The sequence below is a fragment of the Aspergillus mulundensis genome (assembly GCF_003369625.1).
Source record: "Aspergillus mulundensis strain DSM 5745 chromosome Unknown scaffold_20, whole genome shotgun sequence".
Lineage (NCBI taxonomy): Eukaryota > Fungi > Ascomycota > Eurotiomycetes > Eurotiales > Aspergillaceae > Aspergillus > Aspergillus mulundensis.
Window position 1 is genome coordinate 351,720 of NW_020797908.1, and position 19,692 is coordinate 371,411.

The following is a 19,692-nucleotide window of genomic DNA, read 5'->3' on the forward strand; positions in this document are numbered from 1 at the left end:
GAAGTTGATTTGCTAGGAACTTTGAAATGAGCGCAACGGCATTCTTGTACTCGTTATCGCACTTGCCATACTTGAAGGTCTGAAATTGAGATGTCTCTTAATGGATCTGGTCAGAAGAAGCTTTCGTCGTTAAATCACACCTTCCGGGATTTTCTAGAGTTCCACATCTTCAAACATTAACACCTACTCTGGAGAATTCGTCCTAAAGATGGCCTCTGGCCAGGCATCTGAGCTCCAAAGCGTGATTGCTCTGGTCAAAACCTTGACCAATGCGCAATTGAAAGAGATTTTAAGAGATGCGGGAATGACGGTATCTGGTTTGAAAGCTGCACTCCAGATGCGCATCATCAGCGGTTTGTACATCTTCCCCTTTGACAATAAAGGCAACAAAACAAGATAAGAATGGGCTTACTGAACTCTAACCAGCTCTCGAATCATATCCCCAAACCGGCCATCTTGATCGATATGATAGCCTCAGAAGATCCATATATGCTACTGCGCATCGATCATTGCCTCCCTCTCCATCTATACCGCCACCAGCGCCAGGCCACTATTATCAACAAGTCTCGACCAATCATTCAATACAGTCGCATCATAGACCGTCCCCCATAGGGATGCCCGTACCCTCACACGGGTCCTCATCTGGTACGATTGCGTGCAGCATTGCTTCAAAGCTTGTTTCTCACAGTCTCTCAGGGCCGCTCATTTTCAAGGATAGTCCTTTCTATCGAATAGAGCGTCAGCTCACACCTACTATTGAATGCAAAGGTGAGCTTTTCTCAGCCAGCTGCTGCTATCTTTTTGCGCGTCCGTTCTAATCGTTCAAAGCAGCCCGTGAGCATACTAGAGATAGCGTGGAGCTCAAGATTCACCTTGATGAGAACACAACATCCAGGTTACTGGTAGACCCCAAGCTACGTGTCATGATTTTCTGCGCCGCGGACTCTGGACTCAACCCGTATACCAAGTCTGATATCGCCTTTCCTCATCAAGTCGAACTCAAAGCGAACCTCGACGAGGTGAAAGCCAATCTGAGAGGCCTCAAAAATAAACCCGGTACTACGAGACCAGCAGACATAACAAACTATATCCGGAAAAAAGCCGGCTATCCAAACCACGTTGTTATGACATATGCGCTGACCCAGAAAGTAAGCAAGCCCTCACCTTTATACGAGTCGCCCACTTACACCTAATAAGAGGTTCTTTGTTGTTGCCAACCTGGTTGAATGTACCGCAATCGAAGAGCTTGTGGATAAGCTGAAACGACGGAAGACCATCACAAAGGAGCAGGTGCTCCAAGAGAGTATGTTACACTCTCGCACGTAGTGAAGACGCTAACATATACCAGTGAAAAGCAAGGCCGAGGATGCAGACATCGTCGCTACTTCGACCGTGATGTCGCTGAAATGTCCTCTCTCTACTCAGCGAATCGAGGTGCCATGTCGCTCTGTGTTATGTACACACAACCAGTGCTTTGACGCGTCGTCCTTCCTCCAACTGCAAGAGCAAGCACCAACATGGTCATGTCCAGTGTGCGCAAAGTCGACGAGCTACGAGTCGTTGAACGTTGATCAGTAAGTCACTAATATTTCTTGGCCTGAAGCCTCCTAACCGCTTAGATACGTTGACGACATCCTCCACTCAACGCCACACGACGTTGAGCAAGTCATAATAGAACCGGATGGGCAATGGTCAAATCCCAAGGACGAGGTGGCAGTGACGGGACCTGGCAGCGTTACACCTGCGACAGACGACGACGATTTGATAGAAATCAAGGAACCGGGGGTCACCCCGGTAAAGCAAGAGCATCTTCCTGCGATAGACTTGTTACAGCAGACGCCGGCTACGTCGCGGGAACAGTCCTCAACATGGTCGACTAACAAACGGCCGGCTCCTGTGATCGATCTTACAGGTAGTGACGATGATGATGACTCCCCTATACGGCCGCCAAAGAGACAAGCCGTTCAAATGCATCGGACCTTACCTCGACAGGATTCCCGAAGCTCATACACAGGCGGCTACTCTCTTCCGCCGTTTGTCGCAGACTGATGGCTAAGATGGTGGTGCTGTTCACGATCAATCCAGCGGCGCATATTCTCGGCGTTACGGCGTGATTCATTTTCGGAGCCTAGGAGTGTAATTGCATTAAAAGCCATTTGGCGTTGGACAGTGGGCAGTTTTAATTACTTTAGCGACTACGGAGTAATGCCACTTTGCTGATGAGCATAGAGTGCTTCTTTATGACTTTCACCATGCGGAGAAGGGGAGAGAAAAAGTAGCATGACTTCAAGCTCCACAGTTCGTAGGAGTATTCCGTGACAAATATGACGCAGGTAACATATTTTTGATCTATACGCGGTACGGATTACGGAGTAAAACGCCCCAATTATGCAATGGCCAGCCAAGCGCTCGGACCAGGAACGTATCTAAATTCTAAAACCGCTGAAACTGTCCTGCTCCGCAAAAACCCCATAATCAACTCCTCTATTGACTTGCACGCGCATCCCACTATGAACTTCACGTGGTCAAGACTTGTTAGTCACTAGGACTGTCTATTACCTCCTTATTCCCTGCTTCAATAAATTTATCATACAACTACGTGTCATACACTAAGAATCCACCCGCGAACATGTCGTTCGATGCGCCCGCCGCACACCTCAACGCCTCTAATCCGCAAGATCGACTCCTCAGCGCATCATGTCTAGACTTCCTTCTCATTGAACTGGTCCCAATGGCTGAGCGAATAGCCCAAGATCTCGCAGCGGAGGATCGACTACTGGATGACGAAGAAACAAAGGAAGCGGCGTTCTTCCGCCTCGAATCACTAGGTTATAGAGTCGGGCAAGGTCTTGCGGAAAGGTGCGCATGCCAGTATTTGCCTTCACTTCCACCTGCTCTCCCTCCTTTCGGAGCTAGGGCCCCGACATGGGCAGCCAAAGTATCCACAAATTCTCATTTCTGAGCCCTGGCATGCTAATCATGTATTTTACGTGTCGACAGGTTCTCTCGAGATCGCCCCCGTTTCACAGATAACCTAGATGTTATCAAGTTCCTTTGCAAAGATTTATGGATGACATTATTCAAGAAGCAAATCGACAATCTAAAAACAAACCATCGCGTGAGTGTTTCTTGACAGCCCATGCAACCATGAGATGGCTGGACCTGACATAGGGTTTTGTTCTAGGGAGTATATGTGTTGACAGACAACTCCTTTCGACCCTTCGCGAGGATGAGCATGTCTGTAAGAAGCGACGCAGTGTCTATGGCGCAAGCGGTAAGATAGCTAATGTGGATTCATATTTGTCATGTTCAATACTGATCAACTCGTCTTCAGTATCTGTGGTTTCCCTGTGGTGTCATTCGTGGGGCACTCTCAAACTTGGGTATTCATACAACCGTCCAGGCCGAAACTACAGAGCTTCCCGGGGCCGCCTTCCAAATAAAAACAATCAACAAATCGTGAGAGGACCCCCACTCAGGTGATTCTAACTGGGGCTGTATGCACCGCATCACTGAGTCTTTCGAGGGTTTGCGGCTGGAAGTCGCCTGAGCTAGCGACTGCCTTCTAAGATGGGCCACTAATGGCATACCCTTCACGCAATTCGGCCAACTAGCTACGTTGTGCGAGTAGTAGGATATTTGGTTCCTTCTGCATTGTTCCTATTATATGGCAGCAGAGCAACAGACGCGATTCATTACCATCCTCAGCCATCCGTCCCACATCATATTCTAGCGATTCAAAGCCTATCTTTCCCAAATGCCAGTGATTAGCGAAGCTTCTTCAGGTGGCGGGCTTGGATGGACCGCCAAAGATACGTCTTTGCGAGCAGCATACGGTGACCGACCAATGCATGGGAGCCTTGGAATCAAGGACGGGGATGGGCGCGTTTACTTTGGTGGCGGGCTCTTGACAAATTCGACGCCCTTCTCAATGTTGCCCTTGAGACCCTTGATAGCGGTCTCAAGGAGCTTTTTCTCGACGTCAGTGACACCGTCGAGAATGTTAATAGCCTTCTGCACGCCATTCGGCTATTCACAATGTTAGCATCCCTCGGGCAAATAATAATTCCAATCCAGATACTCACTCCAAGCTCGATGGGGGTTGAGAAAAAGTCAACGCCGGTGGCATTGGCGATGTCTGCGCCACCAGGGACACCAGGCAGGTAGACGTAGCTGGGCTCGACAATGCCCGACTGGCCCTTCGAGGCCTTGATCACACTTTCGGCAAATCTGTGCTTGAGTTAGCTCTCAACGCGGCGCTTTGAGATATGGAGAAAGTTAGACCTGAAACCAGCAAAAGCCATGGATAGGGTAGCGGAACCAGCACCGTCCTTAGCCTTGACAACCTCGTCGCCACCAAACTGGACGCCTACCCAAGTGTCAGTAATAGGTAACACTGCCAGTTCAGAGCTCTATGGGAAAACCCACGGTTTACAAGAGCGTCGTACTTGTCTGCGGGGATCTGGAAGGCAGGAGAAACCTTGCTGAAAAGAGGGACGATGGTTTCGCCGGAGTGACCACCAATAACAGGGACTGTTACAGCGGACGGGTCCTTTTGGCCGGAGAATTCCTGGGTGAAGGTCTCTGCACGGACAACGTCTAGAGTGGTGACACCAAAGAGACGCGTGGCGTCAAAGACGCCGGAGGCTTTGAGAACCTCGGCGGCAATTGGTACAGTTGAATTAACGGGATTCGAGATAATCAGGACAAAAGCCTTGGGGCTGTGTTCGGCGATACCCTTAACAAGATCGCGGACAATGCCAGCGTTGATCTTAAAAAGGTCATCACGGGTCATACCAGGCTTGCCTAATGCAACTGATTAGGGGAACACCGAGAAGGATAATTGGGGTTGACTGACGAGGAATTCCAGCAGGAATAACGACAATATCGGTGCCAGTTAGAGCATTCTTGAGGCCATCGTCCTTGGGCAAGTAGCCGGAGATTTTCTGTCCAATGCGTTAGCTCATCAGGGCGCCAGCGCTTGTCTAGTTTTAATGATATACAGCAACGGAAGAGATGTGAGAGAGGTCGGCGGCAACCCCGGGGGTGTTGACGACATCGTAGAGTGCGAGCTCGTCCACGAGAGGTGAAGTCTTGAGCAGAAGGGACAGAGGCTATAAGAAGTGATTAGAGATGCGCTCAATGGGGCCAGAAGCCCAGGAGTATCTGGTAATCCAAACCTGGCCAATGCCACCAGAGGCTCCGAGAACAGCTGTGTACGTTAGATAATGAGAACTCAATTGACTGTCTCTGGGCTTCGTTCAACGCACCGGCTTTAACCATCGTGTAAACAGGGGACTTTGGTTGTACTGAAAGAAGATGGAGTTAGATCGACTAATTGCGAAAACGAGAGTACGGCAAAAGTTGTTTATGAGGTAGAAGCTTGGAGACGGATAACGGAGGAGGAGAGAAGACTGGAACTCTGGAGCTCCGAACTGCTGTTGAGCGGAGGGGTAAATGAGGGGTAGAGGCTAGAGAGCCAGGGTGGGACAAGCAGGGAAAGCTCGAGACAACACTATTCCTTCTACTTACGTCGGTGAGATGAAATCAGACGAGATGACAAATATTTTGCAAGGTAGCGAAAGGAGGAGAAAGAAGCTTGCTTCAACGGTGATGCTTGATCTCTATTTATATACTGCTGTCGGCCGTTACAACCTTGAACCGACTGGAGAATCACATGTGGGGAGTTAGTAAGTTACTCCGTCCCCGGCTGGATCTACGGAGTACATGGGTTCGGCATTCGACTACAGTTATGGATTTACTCTGAACGTACGCATAGAGTACATATCACTACTAAAATAAGCAAGAAACTGTAATATAATTACACATTATAGTTCCATACTTCTTGGTATTCCTCGTCAGCCTATCATTTACATGGAGTCAACCTAGAACGGCGGCCGTAATGATAACTATGCCGGCGGCTACCTGACTCACGGTCCAACAAATGCCTGGGCAAATTCGCAATGACGAAAAGGCGTCTTATTCCGGCGATTCTAGTCCCGTCTCTGGAATCTGGATAGCCGCTGACAGGGCCGTTGCGCATCTGACCCTTCGGGAAAAGGCGGGTACCGAACTTGCCCTGCGGTAGAAGATAATAATAATGGCGGCAGCAGTTATTTCGGGCCGAACTACGATTGCGAAGTATCAAGCCATGTGCCGTTGCCTGGACTCACAAGGCAAAGTAACTACGTCTACACTAGCAAGGGTTCGTTGTTTTCCCGCCCTTATCGCCATTTGTATTTAATATGCCTGATCATTACCACAAGACGGCCTAGTTTCGAGGAAAGTTTTCTTTCATTTTTTTGGTTCTCCCTTTCCCCGGTCCCAATTACGGGGCCAATTGCCGCGGAGTGAATCAATAGCAAATTCTTGCTAAATACATGGACGTCACTTCCCGTTGGGCGGCACTGTGCCAGTGTATTGAACTTGCAATGTCATATCCCTAACCTTCACTCTAGATAAATCGCTTTACGCGGATTCCTGCTCAGCGGCCTTCCTGGCCTGAGCGCCGCGGGGCTTCCTGGCAGGGGTCTCCTTCTTGGCTTTCTGGGAGCGGCGGATGGCGCTCACGCGGGAAACAGCCTCTTGACGAAGGTCAGCACGGTAGCCGCCCTTAGCAGTCCGGTCAGCGACACCCTTGTATATCCTAGATGCGGCGGGAAAAAACAGCCAGTCAGCAAATTTGAGCCCCTATTCAATCAATCATCCAAACAGCTAGCGACTACTTACTTGCGGTTGGACGCGCCAGGGCCGTAGGTCACGGAAGCGAGGCTCTTAGCAGGCTGCTGGGAAGTACCAGGCTTCTTGGTGATGGTGATAACGCCGCCGTTCTCGGTGGCTTGCACACCAACGGCCTATCATCGGTGGTCAAAATCCGTCCTAATTGAAAGTGTCGTATCGAAGACAGCTGGCTGATTTACCTTGGTGTTGGAGTATCCGGCGTACTAAGCATAGACAAATCCGTTAGCGAATGCTTCCTCGTATGATATGGAGCGGATTCTTGGGGCAGGCTCTCCTCCGCAGGTTCTTCGTACCTTGAAAGAGTGCTTGTTCAGCACGTTGAGGGGATCGCGCGAGAACTGAACGCCGCCATTGCTGTTACGCTTAACCAGGTAAGCGTTCTGGTTGCCTGTACAGATGCCCTCGAATTAGCCCGCTGTCCATGATTAAATCCGAGCCTGGAGCCAGGGTGTCGATTGCGTGAGTAACTGCCGACGTACGGGTGAGCTGCCAGATGAGGTCGCTGGAAACGTTCGATCTTTCGGCGGCCATTGTGAATGTCTGTCTGGAGTTGAGGTTATGAACACAGATCGAATTCGCAAGTCCGATTTCCTAGCTTGGGCCACTGGTTTTCCGTGGATCATTGTGCGCCAATGCCAAGAGTGACGCCGCGGTCTCGCTAAGCGGGCCAATTTAGGAATAGGGCTGGGTGCCTGATCTTTCTGCCTGAGATCTAGGACAGACTGGCCCAGCACGGACGCAGGTGGACACAGCCTCCCACGGTCCACCTCGCCTGCCTCTTCCGCATCCTTCCAGGCGGATTACTACTACGACGATTACAAAGTATTTGTAGTTCTAAAAGTTGCTTTGATATCAACCTTTCTCTTGTTCTAGATGTGCTGATTTTGCCGGTTCTCGCTGGTTCGTGTCCAAACGGTGGCATCAACGGTGCTGAAGATTACGAGTCATTGATATACGGCTCCTCGGTCCTTGACTGTTTGCAGTCAAATCATTCTTCAACCGAGACCATTACTGCTCGTCTTGAATAATCGGCTCTCATCAAAGTTGAGCCTTAAAATGACCTATTTCTTCTACTTCCTTGCCCTATTCGTTGGTATCTGCGGCACTGGTACGTCACCCAAAGCAACAGCCGCGGAATCGAGAGTCTAACGTCCTATTGCAGCTCTTTATCTCACCCGTTCGCGATGGTTACCACATCTTCCCGTTCCTGACTACATTTATGACCGTCTCCCATCCAGCTTCACCGACGACCTGGCGGCGGGGCTCACATCGTCCGATTTTAACCTCTCAACAAATATTGAGAATGGAGATCAAAGGGCCGGGTTGGACGCACGGGGCAAACGTGAAGTCCTGACTATCATGAGACGCCAAGGGGTTAATTTCGATGAAGCGCGTCGCATTTATACCGAGCAACGATTTGCCAAGAACAATATCGGTCCTGATGGCCGGCCCAGGGATCCGAAATTCGTATCGTTCTCATGACAAGAGGCCCTTGTTATTCCATCTTTTTGTCGTTACTTCGTCTATCTTCTCTTCTTTCTAGGTTTGGTCACTAGTACCTTTTCACACCACCCTGCTAGCCTTCAGTAAGGCTTTTTATTTTTTACTACGTAGCGAATTGTTTTATGCGTCTATTTCGCCTATTTTAGCGCGTGTCATTACGATATTTCATGGAAGTTATTGCAGGGCCCTGAAGACTGGATCTACCAGGTGGATCAAGCTGCATACAGGGTATGCGTAAAGTTGACCTCACCAAGAAATAGTAAGTTGAGCGAAAATAGTTATAGAATCGTGGCTATAGAATATAATCACATATCGCTCACTCCGCGAATTGCGGATGCTCTGGTGTTCGAAGAAGGGTACGTAAAATCCCGCGAAACCCTTGGAATTTGCGAATCTGCACGCTCGCTATACAGACTCGCGTATTGGATTAGAGGCAGGAGTCCGCAATGTCTTGTTTTCAAGCGTTCAGAGTATCTACGCCCACTATATCCCCGTTTTTGAATTCGCAAGATAGGTTCGATAACGTAAACATCGAGGTTCACCGTCCCCTACCATAACCTGGCTGTTGAAATCCAGGAGGCAATGGTGGCGGTGCATCAGAGCTTCCTGGAGGCGGGCCGAAACCTGGAGGCGCAAACCCTGGAGGTGGGGCAGTCTGGGAAGGGAAAGGCACCTGCTGACCGGGATTGTTGAAGCCCGGAGGTAAAAAGGATTGAGGACCCCCATACCCTGCCTGCGAGGGTGGAGGCCGTGCTGGGAGACCTGGAGGTGGGGTGGCTAATGAGACTGGAGGGGGGCCATGTCTTGCCAATGGCTGCTGAGAAGCGATATTCGGTGGAAAGCCGACGAGTTGTGGCGGGGGCATTGGACCTCTTCCCATTCCGGGATCCGACGGACCGGCGCTCATTGGTCGCGATGTATCGACGTTGGGGATTGCGCCGGGTACAACAGGGGTAGTTGGGGCTGTGAATGGTGGTGGAAGAGTCTGAGTCGGCATTTGCACGTTGTGTCTTCGAGCCTGCGCAGCTAGCATTCGCTCTGCTTGGTCACCATGCCGCTCACCCTTTCCGTCTTTCTTATAAGCATATTGTACGGAGACCTGCTTATTCATGAGATACTGGCCGTTCATGTTAGCTATGGCGGCATCCGAAGACTCAAAGTCGGCAAAGGAAACAAAGCCGTATCCTTTTGATAGATTGCTCTCATCTCTTGCAACCTAAAGAGAGATTAGTGTATTATTATACTCGAAGAAGAGCGGGCCGTACCTTAGGCAAATTGACCAGGTTACCAAACCGGCTGAACGTATCATATAGAACTTGCTCCGTAACCATGGGGTCAAGGTTACCAACAAAGAGCTCTGCTCCAATTTCCACCGACTTCTGTTTATCAGCAGAAGCTTTGTTGACGCGGATTGGCTTCCCATATAAACGAATCCCGTTCATAATCCTCGAGGCGTATTCCGCATCCTCCTCGCTGTTGAACTCGACGAACCCATATCCTTGATGTGACTGCGTGACTCGATCTTTCGGCAGGTGAACGTTAACGATGCGCCCTGCCTGTAGCATGAGCTCCCATACCAGGCTATCGGAGACCCGTTCATCAAGGTTTCCGATATAAACGGTGGCCTCTTTATCCTGTTCCCTATAGGACAATTAGCATGGAAGTTACAGCAGATGAGGCTATCTTAACACACCAATGCCTTGCGCCTGACATAGCGCCAACGACTATTCTGAATGCTCAACAGTCGATTTGAAGTGGTTGCCCAAGGTCGCCGCAAAGCAGGGAATCTGTCTCAAATTAAATAGTATGACTAGTCCGATCCTTAAGCACTACTAATGAGATTAAAGATTGTGAAAAAAAAATGCGTGTAGGAAGAAGACGGGGAGAAGCTTGGTCGGCCGCGGTGGCTCGCATTATTGATGACCGTACTCCGTAGCTAGTTCCCGAAAACTTTGAGATCCAAACTCCTCTCCGCCTTTCAACCTTGCTTGAAGTCAACCACTCTTTGCCTCCGCTTGACTTGCTACTTTTCCTCAAACTAGCTGCCTCCTTCAATTGCATACGCGTCCGGTATATCACACTCAAAATGGTTCAGTTCTCTGAGGAAACGAAGGTAAGCTATGTTCACAACCTGTGCCAGCATACCCAGGTCGCTGACGATTATTTTCGTTCAGGAACGCATTTCCAAGGTCATCGATGTCTCCAGAGTCGCTGTTCACTAGTGAGAAGCCTCAGCCTCAGCATAAGTGATTCTAGACTCATGTAACTGAACTGCAGTGGATATCTGCCTTTGATCCTCTACCTTGGTATGTCCTTAGTATTTTGAGAACAAACAAGCTTGTACTAACAATGCTTTGCAGGATACACCTACAGCGATCCCAGGCCATCCCTCTTCAAGTAGTTTTACCTATCGGAATTGTCGAAGACTTTTGTCTGCTAACTGGACGGACAGACTGTTTTCACCTCTTGCATAAGTTGAAACCAGCCGGTTGGGCGCATTTTCATGAACACTAGCCTCTCGCACTTTTGATGAACAGCCCCGCCTTTAGATTCAGTTCTGTATGGTATAGCACAGAAACTAAAAGCGGTTGGGTGTTTATCTCCTTCACTTTGATGTGGAATCTGCGATTTGACCTCCATTCACATGTATTTTTAAGTATTTGGGTTCTATTATGTTGGCATGGGTTAATTAGAGCAAGTTATTTGGGACAGTTTTTCCTCTGGATCCAAGATACCAATCACCTTTTTATTCTTGGTGGCCCCAAGTGTGAGGGTGAGGCAAGGTGGTTGGAATGCATGAAGTGTGGAACAGGTGCTCTTTTAACACAAGAGCAGCCTTCAAATGGCCTGGTCTATGTCCACATTACTGCCAAGTAAGATACCTAGTAAAATCAGCATCATGCATAACAATGAACATATGCTTGCCCATCCCTGTCAATCTATAGTCACTAAGCCTTCGGCACGCCAAGCAATGTTGTTCGGGCTAAAAAGTTGAAAGCAGAACAACCAAAGCCCCAACACCACTAAGCACACTTTGACAGACACCTCTCACACTTAAGGTTCATGACTGGCAAGGATGGCTTGTCGTCATCCGTGGTGGAAACCATAGCAGGATTTACGGCAGGCATAGCAACGACCCTTTGTCTACATCCGCTAGATCTGATCAAGACTCGACTGCAAGGTACCTGAAGTTCATCCGCACTCGCTACTTGAGGTTGCAGCGCGTCTAATATCCAGCGTTTATCGCAGTCGACCGGACTTCATCCAACCGAGTTGGTGGTTCTCTTCGAGTTGTCCGCCAAATCTTTCATAGAGAGTGTGGGCTCGCCGCCTTCTATCGCGGGCTGACGCCGAACATCATCGGAAACTCCTCTAGCTGGGCGCTATACTTTTTATTCTATGGCAATGTCAAGGACATACTAGGAACTTGGCGCCTGCGCTGCAATTCAGATGGCGAGCAGCAGCGTCGGGAGCTGCTCACTTCATTCGATTATTTCATCGCATCGGGGTCTGCAGGTGCGTGCCTAAACCTCAGTTACTAGTCACCACTCACAGCTTACTCGCATAGGGATAATAACGTCCGTCCTGACAAACCCAGTGTGGGTCATCAAAACTCGCATGCTTGCCACGGGGTCCAAGTCGCCCGGCGCATACACCTCCTTTACAACAGGCGCAATGCAGATTTTGCGCTCAGAGGGCATCCCAGGCTTTTACCGTGGACTGGTCCCGTCGCTTTTCGGCGTCAGTCACGGCGCGCTGCAGTTCATGGCTTATGAGAAGCTGAAACTGCACCGAACGAACGCGAATACCAGGAACGGATATACACGAGAACTCACTAATATGGATTTCTTCATCATCTCGAGCATCTCCAAGGTCTTTGCGGGTTCAATTACGTACCCGTACCAGGTCCTTAGATCCCGACTTCAGATGTATGATGCCCATCTTGCATATCGGGGGCTTCGAGATGCGATTGTGCAGATCTGGGCTACAGAGGGTTTGGCTGGGTTTTATAAGGGTCTTGGCCCAAATTTGTTTCGTGTTTTGCCGAGCACCTGGGTCACTTTCTTGGTGTATGAGAATACCAGGGCATATATACCGAAAGTGATGTTGAACGGTTCATGATCAGACCTGCAGTGAAATGCGAATCTGGTTCAAAAACGCAAGACGTTATAAGTTAGGTTAACGACGAGTAATACTTTTGACATGCTGATCTAACTAACCCGGGGGCAACCTGAAGTGCCCAATATTTGGGCTTCTGGATTCATCTGTGTCACACACATTCAACATAGATGTACAATTATCTGGCAACAGAAAAGAAAAGGGATCCTCCAAGTGTCATGGAAACGCCCTATCCAACGCCAGACGTCTTAACATTTGTCCATCCCAGCTATATGAGAGAAAAAACAACGAACTAAACTTGAACCTGGTATCTTGGCAACCGGAATGCAAACAACTCCGGTCAAAATCAATCCGTCAAAACACGAAAAGGGGTGTCACTCGGCATCGCGCTTCCCGATATAGTATGTGTCCTCATTGTCCTCATCACTACTAGACGCCCCTGTATAAATGGAGTCCTCGTAGCTCCCCCGGCGGGCTTGGTCATCAGCACTCGAACGTCGCCGTCCATCAGCACCCACGTCAGTCTTGGAGATTCTGCGATCTTTCCCACGCCCTTTGATTCCCTTGTTGCTATTCTTATATAATCCTGCAAAATATTCCCACAGTTTCCGGTCCTGGGGGCTCATGTGTTCACCGTCGATCATGGTAGAGAACTTTTTGGTTAGGGCTTGGAGCGTTTGTGCGTGGAACTTATTTTGATGCGACTGGAGTTGAGATCAAACCAGGTTAGCTGATTCCAATCCACGATATGCGTGGTACTGTTAGGTTAGATCGGAGCTCACCTTAAGATTCCCGAGTTGAGTAAACTGTTTGCTACAGCCTTCTAAAAGACAGGTGAAAGGTTTGGTGTTCAGGTGAGTGATTTTGTGGGCACGGACGTTCCCTCGCTGGGCAAATTTCTTCTGGCAGATGTCGCAGGAGAAGGGTTTCTCTCCAGTATGGCGTCTTTGATGAGTCTACATCAGTTTACGCGGTTAGTTCAGCTCACCCCGATTCGTGCATTTCACTGTAGCTTACCTTGAGATTTCCTAGCTGCGAAAATCGCTGACCGCATGAGGGCTCTTTGCAGACCTACGATGGTCAGTCACATGCCATGTTGGTTGATTCCTGTTCCCGACTCACGAATGGCTTGTCTCCAGTATGGGCTCTTGTATGAATGTCAAGATGAGTCTTCTGAGCGAAGCTTTTCCCGCAGTGCGGCAGAGTGCATGTATACTTGCGCTTTTTCCCGGAGCGGGATTGCTGGTCTTCGATGATGACTGTTCCTCGAGCATTCGCAACCGGTGACATGTAGGGCTGAGCAAACCCATTGCCTCCTCCATGGGCCAGCTGCTGCAATGGCGGCAGCGACTGCAAGGCCGTCGGCTGCGATGTTCCCTTGGCTTGTATCGCTTTCATCAACACATCTACCTCTGTCGAGAACTCAACTTCGCTCGAATTGGGGTTCTTTTCCGAAGCAGGTGCACTGTTGGCAGGATCCGCGGCGGTTGGGCTTAGGGGTGGGGGCACGTCTTGCTCGACCTTGGACACGGAGTCCCGAGATACTCTGTTGACAGCGTTTCTGGCCGGCCGGATGTCGGGGATCTGCTGAACTAATGGTGGCTCTGAGGCCAGGCGCACGGACTGCGCGCTGAGCGGGGGGTTAGGGACGAAGAAATGCTGGTAGCCAGCATGGTGGTGCTGTTGATTATGGTGGTGGTGATGATGCGCTTGTTGCTGCTGCTGTTGTTGTTGTTGATGATGGTGGTGATGGGTGTTAAGGGGATGGCTGAAGCCGTATGTCGCCGGCGGTGGCTGGTGGTATGGCAATGGAAACGACGCCGTCGGGTTCGCTGTATAGAAGGAGAAGTTATGGCCGAGGCTGGAGCTCATCATGCGACGGGAGGCGACAGCACCAACGGCATGGCCGGGGAACTCGTATGATACGGGCTCTGCAGTCTCCATCGAGGCGGCTCGATCCAAACCCACTGCTGGTCTAGTCCCTGTGTCTCAAGCTGCAATACCGTTGCTATTGTCGATGGGCTTATCGAGGAAAAGTGGAAAGAGAGAGGAGGATAAGTTTGACTCTATATTGGTATCAGCCACCACATCGTTACCTGAAGAAGCAGATTCTAGGCTAAGTGCCTTACAGTCGATGAGCCTCTGGACGGCGTTCTTCAGTCTGTTTTGCTTTTTCTCTCGTACCACTGGCGAGACTGCGAGATGTTCTGCAAAAGCTTGGAAGACAATTTGAGCTTGTGAACGCTGGACAAAAGAAGCAAAAGGAACAGGAACAAGCAAACAAGGTATAAGGTATAGAGCCAATATCAGATTCAAAAACCAGCACGCCCAGAACTTCAAACCCAAGTACGAAATGGTCCAGATGAACAATGAGATATTAGAGCACCCCGCTTGATGGATGTTGAGCCGGGTATATAAGATGTCAAGCACGAACAATACGGAGTATCTCAGACGCTTGACAGGCAGTGACAACGAGGAATGATCTGAAGATGATCCCGATAATGGGGATCACTAGTAATAAGCAAATACGATCCGCCGAATTTAATCTATTATTTCTTCTTATTTTATTCTATTTCTATGGTGAGAAAACCGAATAAGCTAATTGGAAAAAGGAAAAAGTTTTTTTTTTTTCTTTTTCGGTGGTTCCCTGCAAGTGCACCTGCACACCTTACACTACGATCTAGAACAAGATATGCCTCTTTTTTTTGCTTATCCGCCTCTTCCTTCCGGTGTCCCAGAGCAGTGGGAGCAGCGGGTGGGGGGAAGACTAATCAACAGGGATCGTGCCTGTTCCAGTGTCCATAAGATATCTATGTTTGTTCAGGGCGCCTCCTTTTGTCATGGACAGGGCGCCAAGTCAGACATCTTCACGTAAACTGGATTGATATATACTCTGTACCCGAGCACCAACCTGTCATCCTAACTTTCAAGGCAAACCCTGACAATAAAACAAAAAGGGGCAGAGAACAAAAATGGAGGAGAAAATATCTCTTAGATAAAGGCAAAATGGTATCGACAAAATCATTAATAGTAATAATCTTTTAGTTCCGGGCTCTTTTTGCAGCCCCCACCAGGCATCGTGCCTACGCCAACTCCGTACTTCGTACCCCGTAGGCGTCCTCTTAGGCTGCCCTAAAAAGGATCCCTGTTACATATGGACCGAAACCCGCATGATCCATGTTGGTTGACATAGTCAAGACCTGCTTCCAATCCGAGCATAGCGGGACGCAACTAAGATATAGCCTGGAGGAGTCCATATATACAGTAGTGTACAGTAGGGAGTATACTAGTCTGCCCGGTGCGTTGACCAGATTCCGAATGATGTCTTTCCTACCCGCCCAGCACGATGGGGCGCAGACCCGTCGATTATTGCATCTGGCGAGGCACTGGGGAGGAAGACGGTCCGCTCATTTCGAGTCCAATCGCGGCATGCACAGTGACGTTCCGACCGGGCTGCCACTCAGTGGCGCTAACTCACACTCCGGTAGGTACCTTTTGCTGTACGTAAACGAGGCATGTATCTTTAGATCTTGGAATTGTCCCGATTATCTGCTGATCATCAACGATCCCGTCAGGCTTGTTTGCCATGAGTTCAGGGAATGTAATTCCGCCCCATCTATGGTCTTTTAGGGGCATACATGATTCATAATACTAGTCGTAAAAGTTATAACCACCGTCACAGTTCCCGCTCCATTTAGTTCGTATACTCCATAGCTCGATTGAGATCATCTGACCCGAATGGATGGTGGAAGGTGGGCCGGTTTCCAGAGCATGGACCCAGATCAATCCATCGGCCATCCGCAGGAACGTGTTGAGCAGTTTGTCCCTGACTGACAGGGTGATGATCGTCATTATTGTTGAACAGAGCCCGGTCGCCTGTCCAGAGCACTGATCAATTACATTCAGTTTTCATGCTGACTCCTGGGATAGGGTCTCGCTCGACCACTTGCAAACAATCCGGAGTCTGAATCAGGAGTCAGACGCCGGATGAACTACCGTGTCCGTAAGCAAGTCAAAGTCGGATTTTTGCTGACTGGGATACCCTCGTTTCCCACGCAGGCACCTGAGCTGCTGAAATGGCCCATGGGGGTCGGTTTCATAAAAAGCCACACTGCCTAGCGGATCGGCAGTCATAATCACCTGGACAGTAACTGCTCGGGAGGCGAGGCTGTCCACTATAGATCGTGCTCTCGAGGACCTTCAGCGAGGTACGTCGAGCACTTCCGGAGTATGTAAACGTGGAGCACATTGTATCTACTCTTCTCGATCCCGTTAGATGGAAAATAAAGATCTGAGATCCGAAAAAGAAAGCAGGATTCTGCTCTGTGGCCCTGGACGCCAGAACTTTGGCATTGCACCCTGCAGCTCTTGTTTCCATTGTCATCCTTAATGCAACTCCGGAGTTGACGGGATTGTCGAGACTGGCTGCATCTGCTGCAGGATGCCAGATCCCCATCGGAGCCTGTTGTTGGTTGAACGGGCAAGATGACATAGCGCTGACATTTATCGACAGACGTGTCATTCAGCGCCAGAATTGGAATCATTGAAGCAGAGTGAGTGACTGAGTGTCTTGACGCACGTACTTTCTGTACGAGAGATTGGAATCGATGGAGGGTTCGGCAAGGCTACAGAACAACGGACCGTCGGCAGGAGATCCAATAGTGCCGCAGTTCGCTGCACGCTCATTCGCCCCCACGCTCCTTTTCTTTTTTTGCATCGCAGGCTCGCAGCAGCCGCGACTGGCGCAGTTTTCAGTCCAGTTCCAGTCAGAAATCCATGGGGAAAACAAATCATTTTCTGCAAGGTTTTCTTTTTCTTTGTCAACAGCCGCTCTGGGGCGACAGGGCCAACCCTCCCAACCCTCAGAACTGCTTTCACAAGTCTCTCACCACCGGCCTGTTTCCAATAACCGGGAATTCTAGAAGTCTGTCTGACACCTCGACTCAAGACTGTGTAGATAAGGTGTGCTCTGCACTGTAGTTGCTCCTTTACGTCACCTCCCAACGCTGTTGATTTATTTCTGAGCAGTCTCCGACACATTTCGCCAAGAATCGGGACGAATTGATGTGTGCATGCGGATGCAGATGGCTGGACCAATAAAATGCTTTCCACCAGATCCCAGCGTCCGATCACTTGTCCAGTTTATCAATCATTGGGCGTGCGCATTGGATCTCCAAGATTGGCAGTGCGTGTGCCGGTCACTGTGCAGTGTGCTGCCACTTCCAGCTGGAAGTCTCGAGTCTTGATCAGCTTCACACCAAGCATGGGGTATGGCAGCACTAGTACGACTAGTGCCAACAATAGCCCTGAATCATGCTGAATGGCAAATTGGATCTTGGTAATTATGCTAACGTTGAGCACCAGGTTGCGAAACTCCGGCGAGCTTCAAAATTAAGACTTCTTGATCGCACTGTGCACACAATGGGAGTCCATGGGACACAGCTCCTCAGCTTCCCCTTTCCCCTGCGTAACATTTTCTGGGTGAATGGGATTTCGACTTGGCGCTGCGCTCTCAGCTTCTCAAGTGCGCGCTCGGGACCATGCCGCAAAATAAATAGTGATATTCAGCGTAGTACAGCTCGTGGCTGAGTCGGTGTCGGGGACCAGTCATGAACTATGTCAGCGACTCAGGAGTCAGCGCTATTACTCCGTCCAGGCTCCAGTTTCGCGTCGCCAAAATGTTTTCTTCTTCGTCGCTGAGGAACGGGCCGACCCTTTCCCTCGATGTCTGAGCGGCTGGAATCGTGGTTCGCATTAATACTATCGATGGCATCAGGCCCAGATGGCATAGATCGAGGACCGCTACTGGACCAGGGTTACTGGACCGTCATCGATTTTTTTGCTATTCCGACAGGCAATCTAAACAGCAGACTTGCAAGGAAAATTATATTTAACAATGGTCACTTCGAAGAAGTCTAACTTCTACTGTAGAGTCTCTACGTTCTGGGTCTCGTTTTGCCGAAGTCTATTCAAAGCACGACCGAAGGGATAAGATCGCGAAGTGCTTCAGTAGTCTCATTCCTCGTTTTTCTGCCGGTACATGATCGACAAGAATACAGCCAAAGGAGAAATGTGAATGGGAACCATTGAATCCGAGCGCAACAGCAGGAACGATGGGTCATATCACAACGCATCTACCTCTACGTAGGTACGGCCTCACTTTCTGCAGGGGATACAGACTTCACAGAGGTCCCAGAGAGATATGCACTAAACAATCATCCTTCCAAGCCCTTCTATCAAATCATGTGCTTGACAGGCGTGCTTCGTGAACCAAGAGCTTTCTAGGGTGTTGGGGGACCGGGGCTGAAGCATTGGCAATCAGAACAGATCGTGGCTGTACTTGATGCATGCAACCAGCCATAGGAGGGGGTTCAGGTTCGTCTCTGGCATCTCTGGCAGGTCTGCATGCTATGCCTACTGGCCCCTCTCACCTGGTTCCAGGGATGCTGCTGAACAAATCTTGATAGTCCGCCTACTGCGTGCTTGCCACTGCTTGGAGTCCGGATAATGCAGCCACCCCATCCCATCACATCGAACCGACCACTTTGCTGCCCAGCTAGAGGATCCTCAACCCCTCGCACGCAAGTCATCTGGCCAACTCAGGGGGTTGATTCTGTGTAATTGGCGACAGCCTTGCAGGTTTCGATCTCACTGAGACTGGCTTGACCCTGCAAGTACGGGGTATGTAGTCTAGTCTGTACGCCGTACGGACTGCTCCGGATTCCGTTCTATCGCTTACTTTGCCCACGGCTTGAGAGATTCGAGAGACTGCTCGCCGCTTAACCTAGGCCATGGCTCAAATACTCATTAGGTACTCCGTACCGATCCTACTTTGCGTGAAAACTGCTCATAAGCACTGGCTCTGAAACCAGTCAACCCGCAAAGAAAAAGTACAAGTGATCAAAATCCGCCAGCCGATGATAACACCAGTTTGAACGTACTCGGTGAAGGAAGTTCGCGCCAAAGCGCCAGAATGCCCTCCAATTCGTGAATGTTGTCCGCATTGAGTAAGACTTGGGCTGAGTGGTCACGAATACGATTGTCCTACTTTATGAGTTCATCGACACCATCATCGGCTGATCTTCTGGTTCATCATCTGAGGTGAACTGCGTAAGCTTGACTATTGTATCTGCGCAACAGTCTGAAGCCTTCTGAATTCACCGAACGAGCCTGAGTCTGACTATGTACACGGCAGCAAGAGGGCTGAGCTATGCTGTTCTCGAACAATACCAGAGAGAATACATATCAGCCTGAAGAAACCTCAGTCCGAATTTCAACAATATAGCGAGTGCTTCGATCTCCTTCCAGGTTCCTCACTATACGGCCGGA

At 49.7% G+C, this 19,692-nt stretch overlaps 6 protein-coding genes across 6 annotated transcripts; 2 read left to right on the top strand and 4 right to left on the bottom strand.

The window, feature by feature from the left end:
* Window positions 1-614: 614 nt before the first annotated feature.
* DSM5745_11108 (uncharacterized protein) lies at window positions 615-2,049 on the top strand (the record flags this gene model as incomplete). Its single annotated transcript, XM_026753124.1, has 6 exons — window positions 615-645; window positions 697-768; window positions 832-1,148; window positions 1,198-1,303; window positions 1,349-1,574; window positions 1,620-2,049. The coding sequence occupies 6 exons, from the start codon at window positions 615-617 to the stop codon at window positions 2,047-2,049; spliced, it is 1,182 nt and encodes a 393-aa protein (XP_026598314.1).
* Window positions 2,050-3,888: 1,839 nt separating this feature from the next.
* Window positions 3,889-5,283, bottom strand: DSM5745_11109 (malate dehydrogenase; the record flags this gene model as incomplete). Its single annotated transcript, XM_026753125.1, has 8 exons — window positions 3,889-4,029; window positions 4,086-4,230; window positions 4,285-4,369; window positions 4,429-4,806; window positions 4,859-4,946; window positions 5,004-5,114; window positions 5,181-5,212; window positions 5,271-5,283. The coding sequence occupies 8 exons, from the start codon at window positions 5,281-5,283 to the stop codon at window positions 3,889-3,891; spliced, it is 993 nt and encodes a 330-aa protein (XP_026598315.1).
* Window positions 5,284-6,468: 1,185 nt separating this feature from the next.
* On the bottom strand, window positions 6,469-7,272 carry DSM5745_11110 (60S ribosomal protein L28; the record flags this gene model as incomplete). The annotated part of the gene is made up of 5 exons (XM_026753126.1): window positions 6,469-6,646; window positions 6,730-6,854; window positions 6,921-6,944; window positions 7,035-7,129; window positions 7,221-7,272. 5 exons carry the CDS (start codon window positions 7,270-7,272, stop codon window positions 6,469-6,471), a joined length of 474 nt encoding a protein of 157 aa, XP_026598316.1.
* Window positions 7,273-8,782: 1,510 nt separating this feature from the next.
* DSM5745_11111 (U2 snRNP complex subunit HSH49) lies at window positions 8,783-9,957 on the bottom strand (the record flags this gene model as incomplete). The annotated part of the gene is made up of 3 exons (XM_026753127.1): window positions 8,783-9,460; window positions 9,510-9,885; window positions 9,938-9,957. 3 exons carry the CDS (start codon window positions 9,955-9,957, stop codon window positions 8,783-8,785), a joined length of 1,074 nt encoding a protein of 357 aa, XP_026598317.1.
* Window positions 9,958-11,307: 1,350 nt separating this feature from the next.
* On the top strand, window positions 11,308-12,366 carry DSM5745_11112 (putative mitochondrial folate carrier protein Flx1; the record flags this gene model as incomplete). The annotated part of the gene is made up of 3 exons (XM_026753128.1): window positions 11,308-11,425; window positions 11,482-11,760; window positions 11,813-12,366. The coding sequence occupies 3 exons, from the start codon at window positions 11,308-11,310 to the stop codon at window positions 12,364-12,366; spliced, it is 951 nt and encodes a 316-aa protein (XP_026598318.1).
* Window positions 12,367-12,737: 371 nt separating this feature from the next.
* DSM5745_11113 (uncharacterized protein) lies at window positions 12,738-14,307 on the bottom strand (the record flags this gene model as incomplete). Its single annotated transcript, XM_026753129.1, has 4 exons — window positions 12,738-13,067; window positions 13,146-13,319; window positions 13,381-13,434; window positions 13,486-14,307. The coding sequence occupies 4 exons, from the start codon at window positions 14,305-14,307 to the stop codon at window positions 12,738-12,740; spliced, it is 1,380 nt and encodes a 459-aa protein (XP_026598319.1).
* Window positions 14,308-19,692: the final 5,385 nt, after the last annotated feature.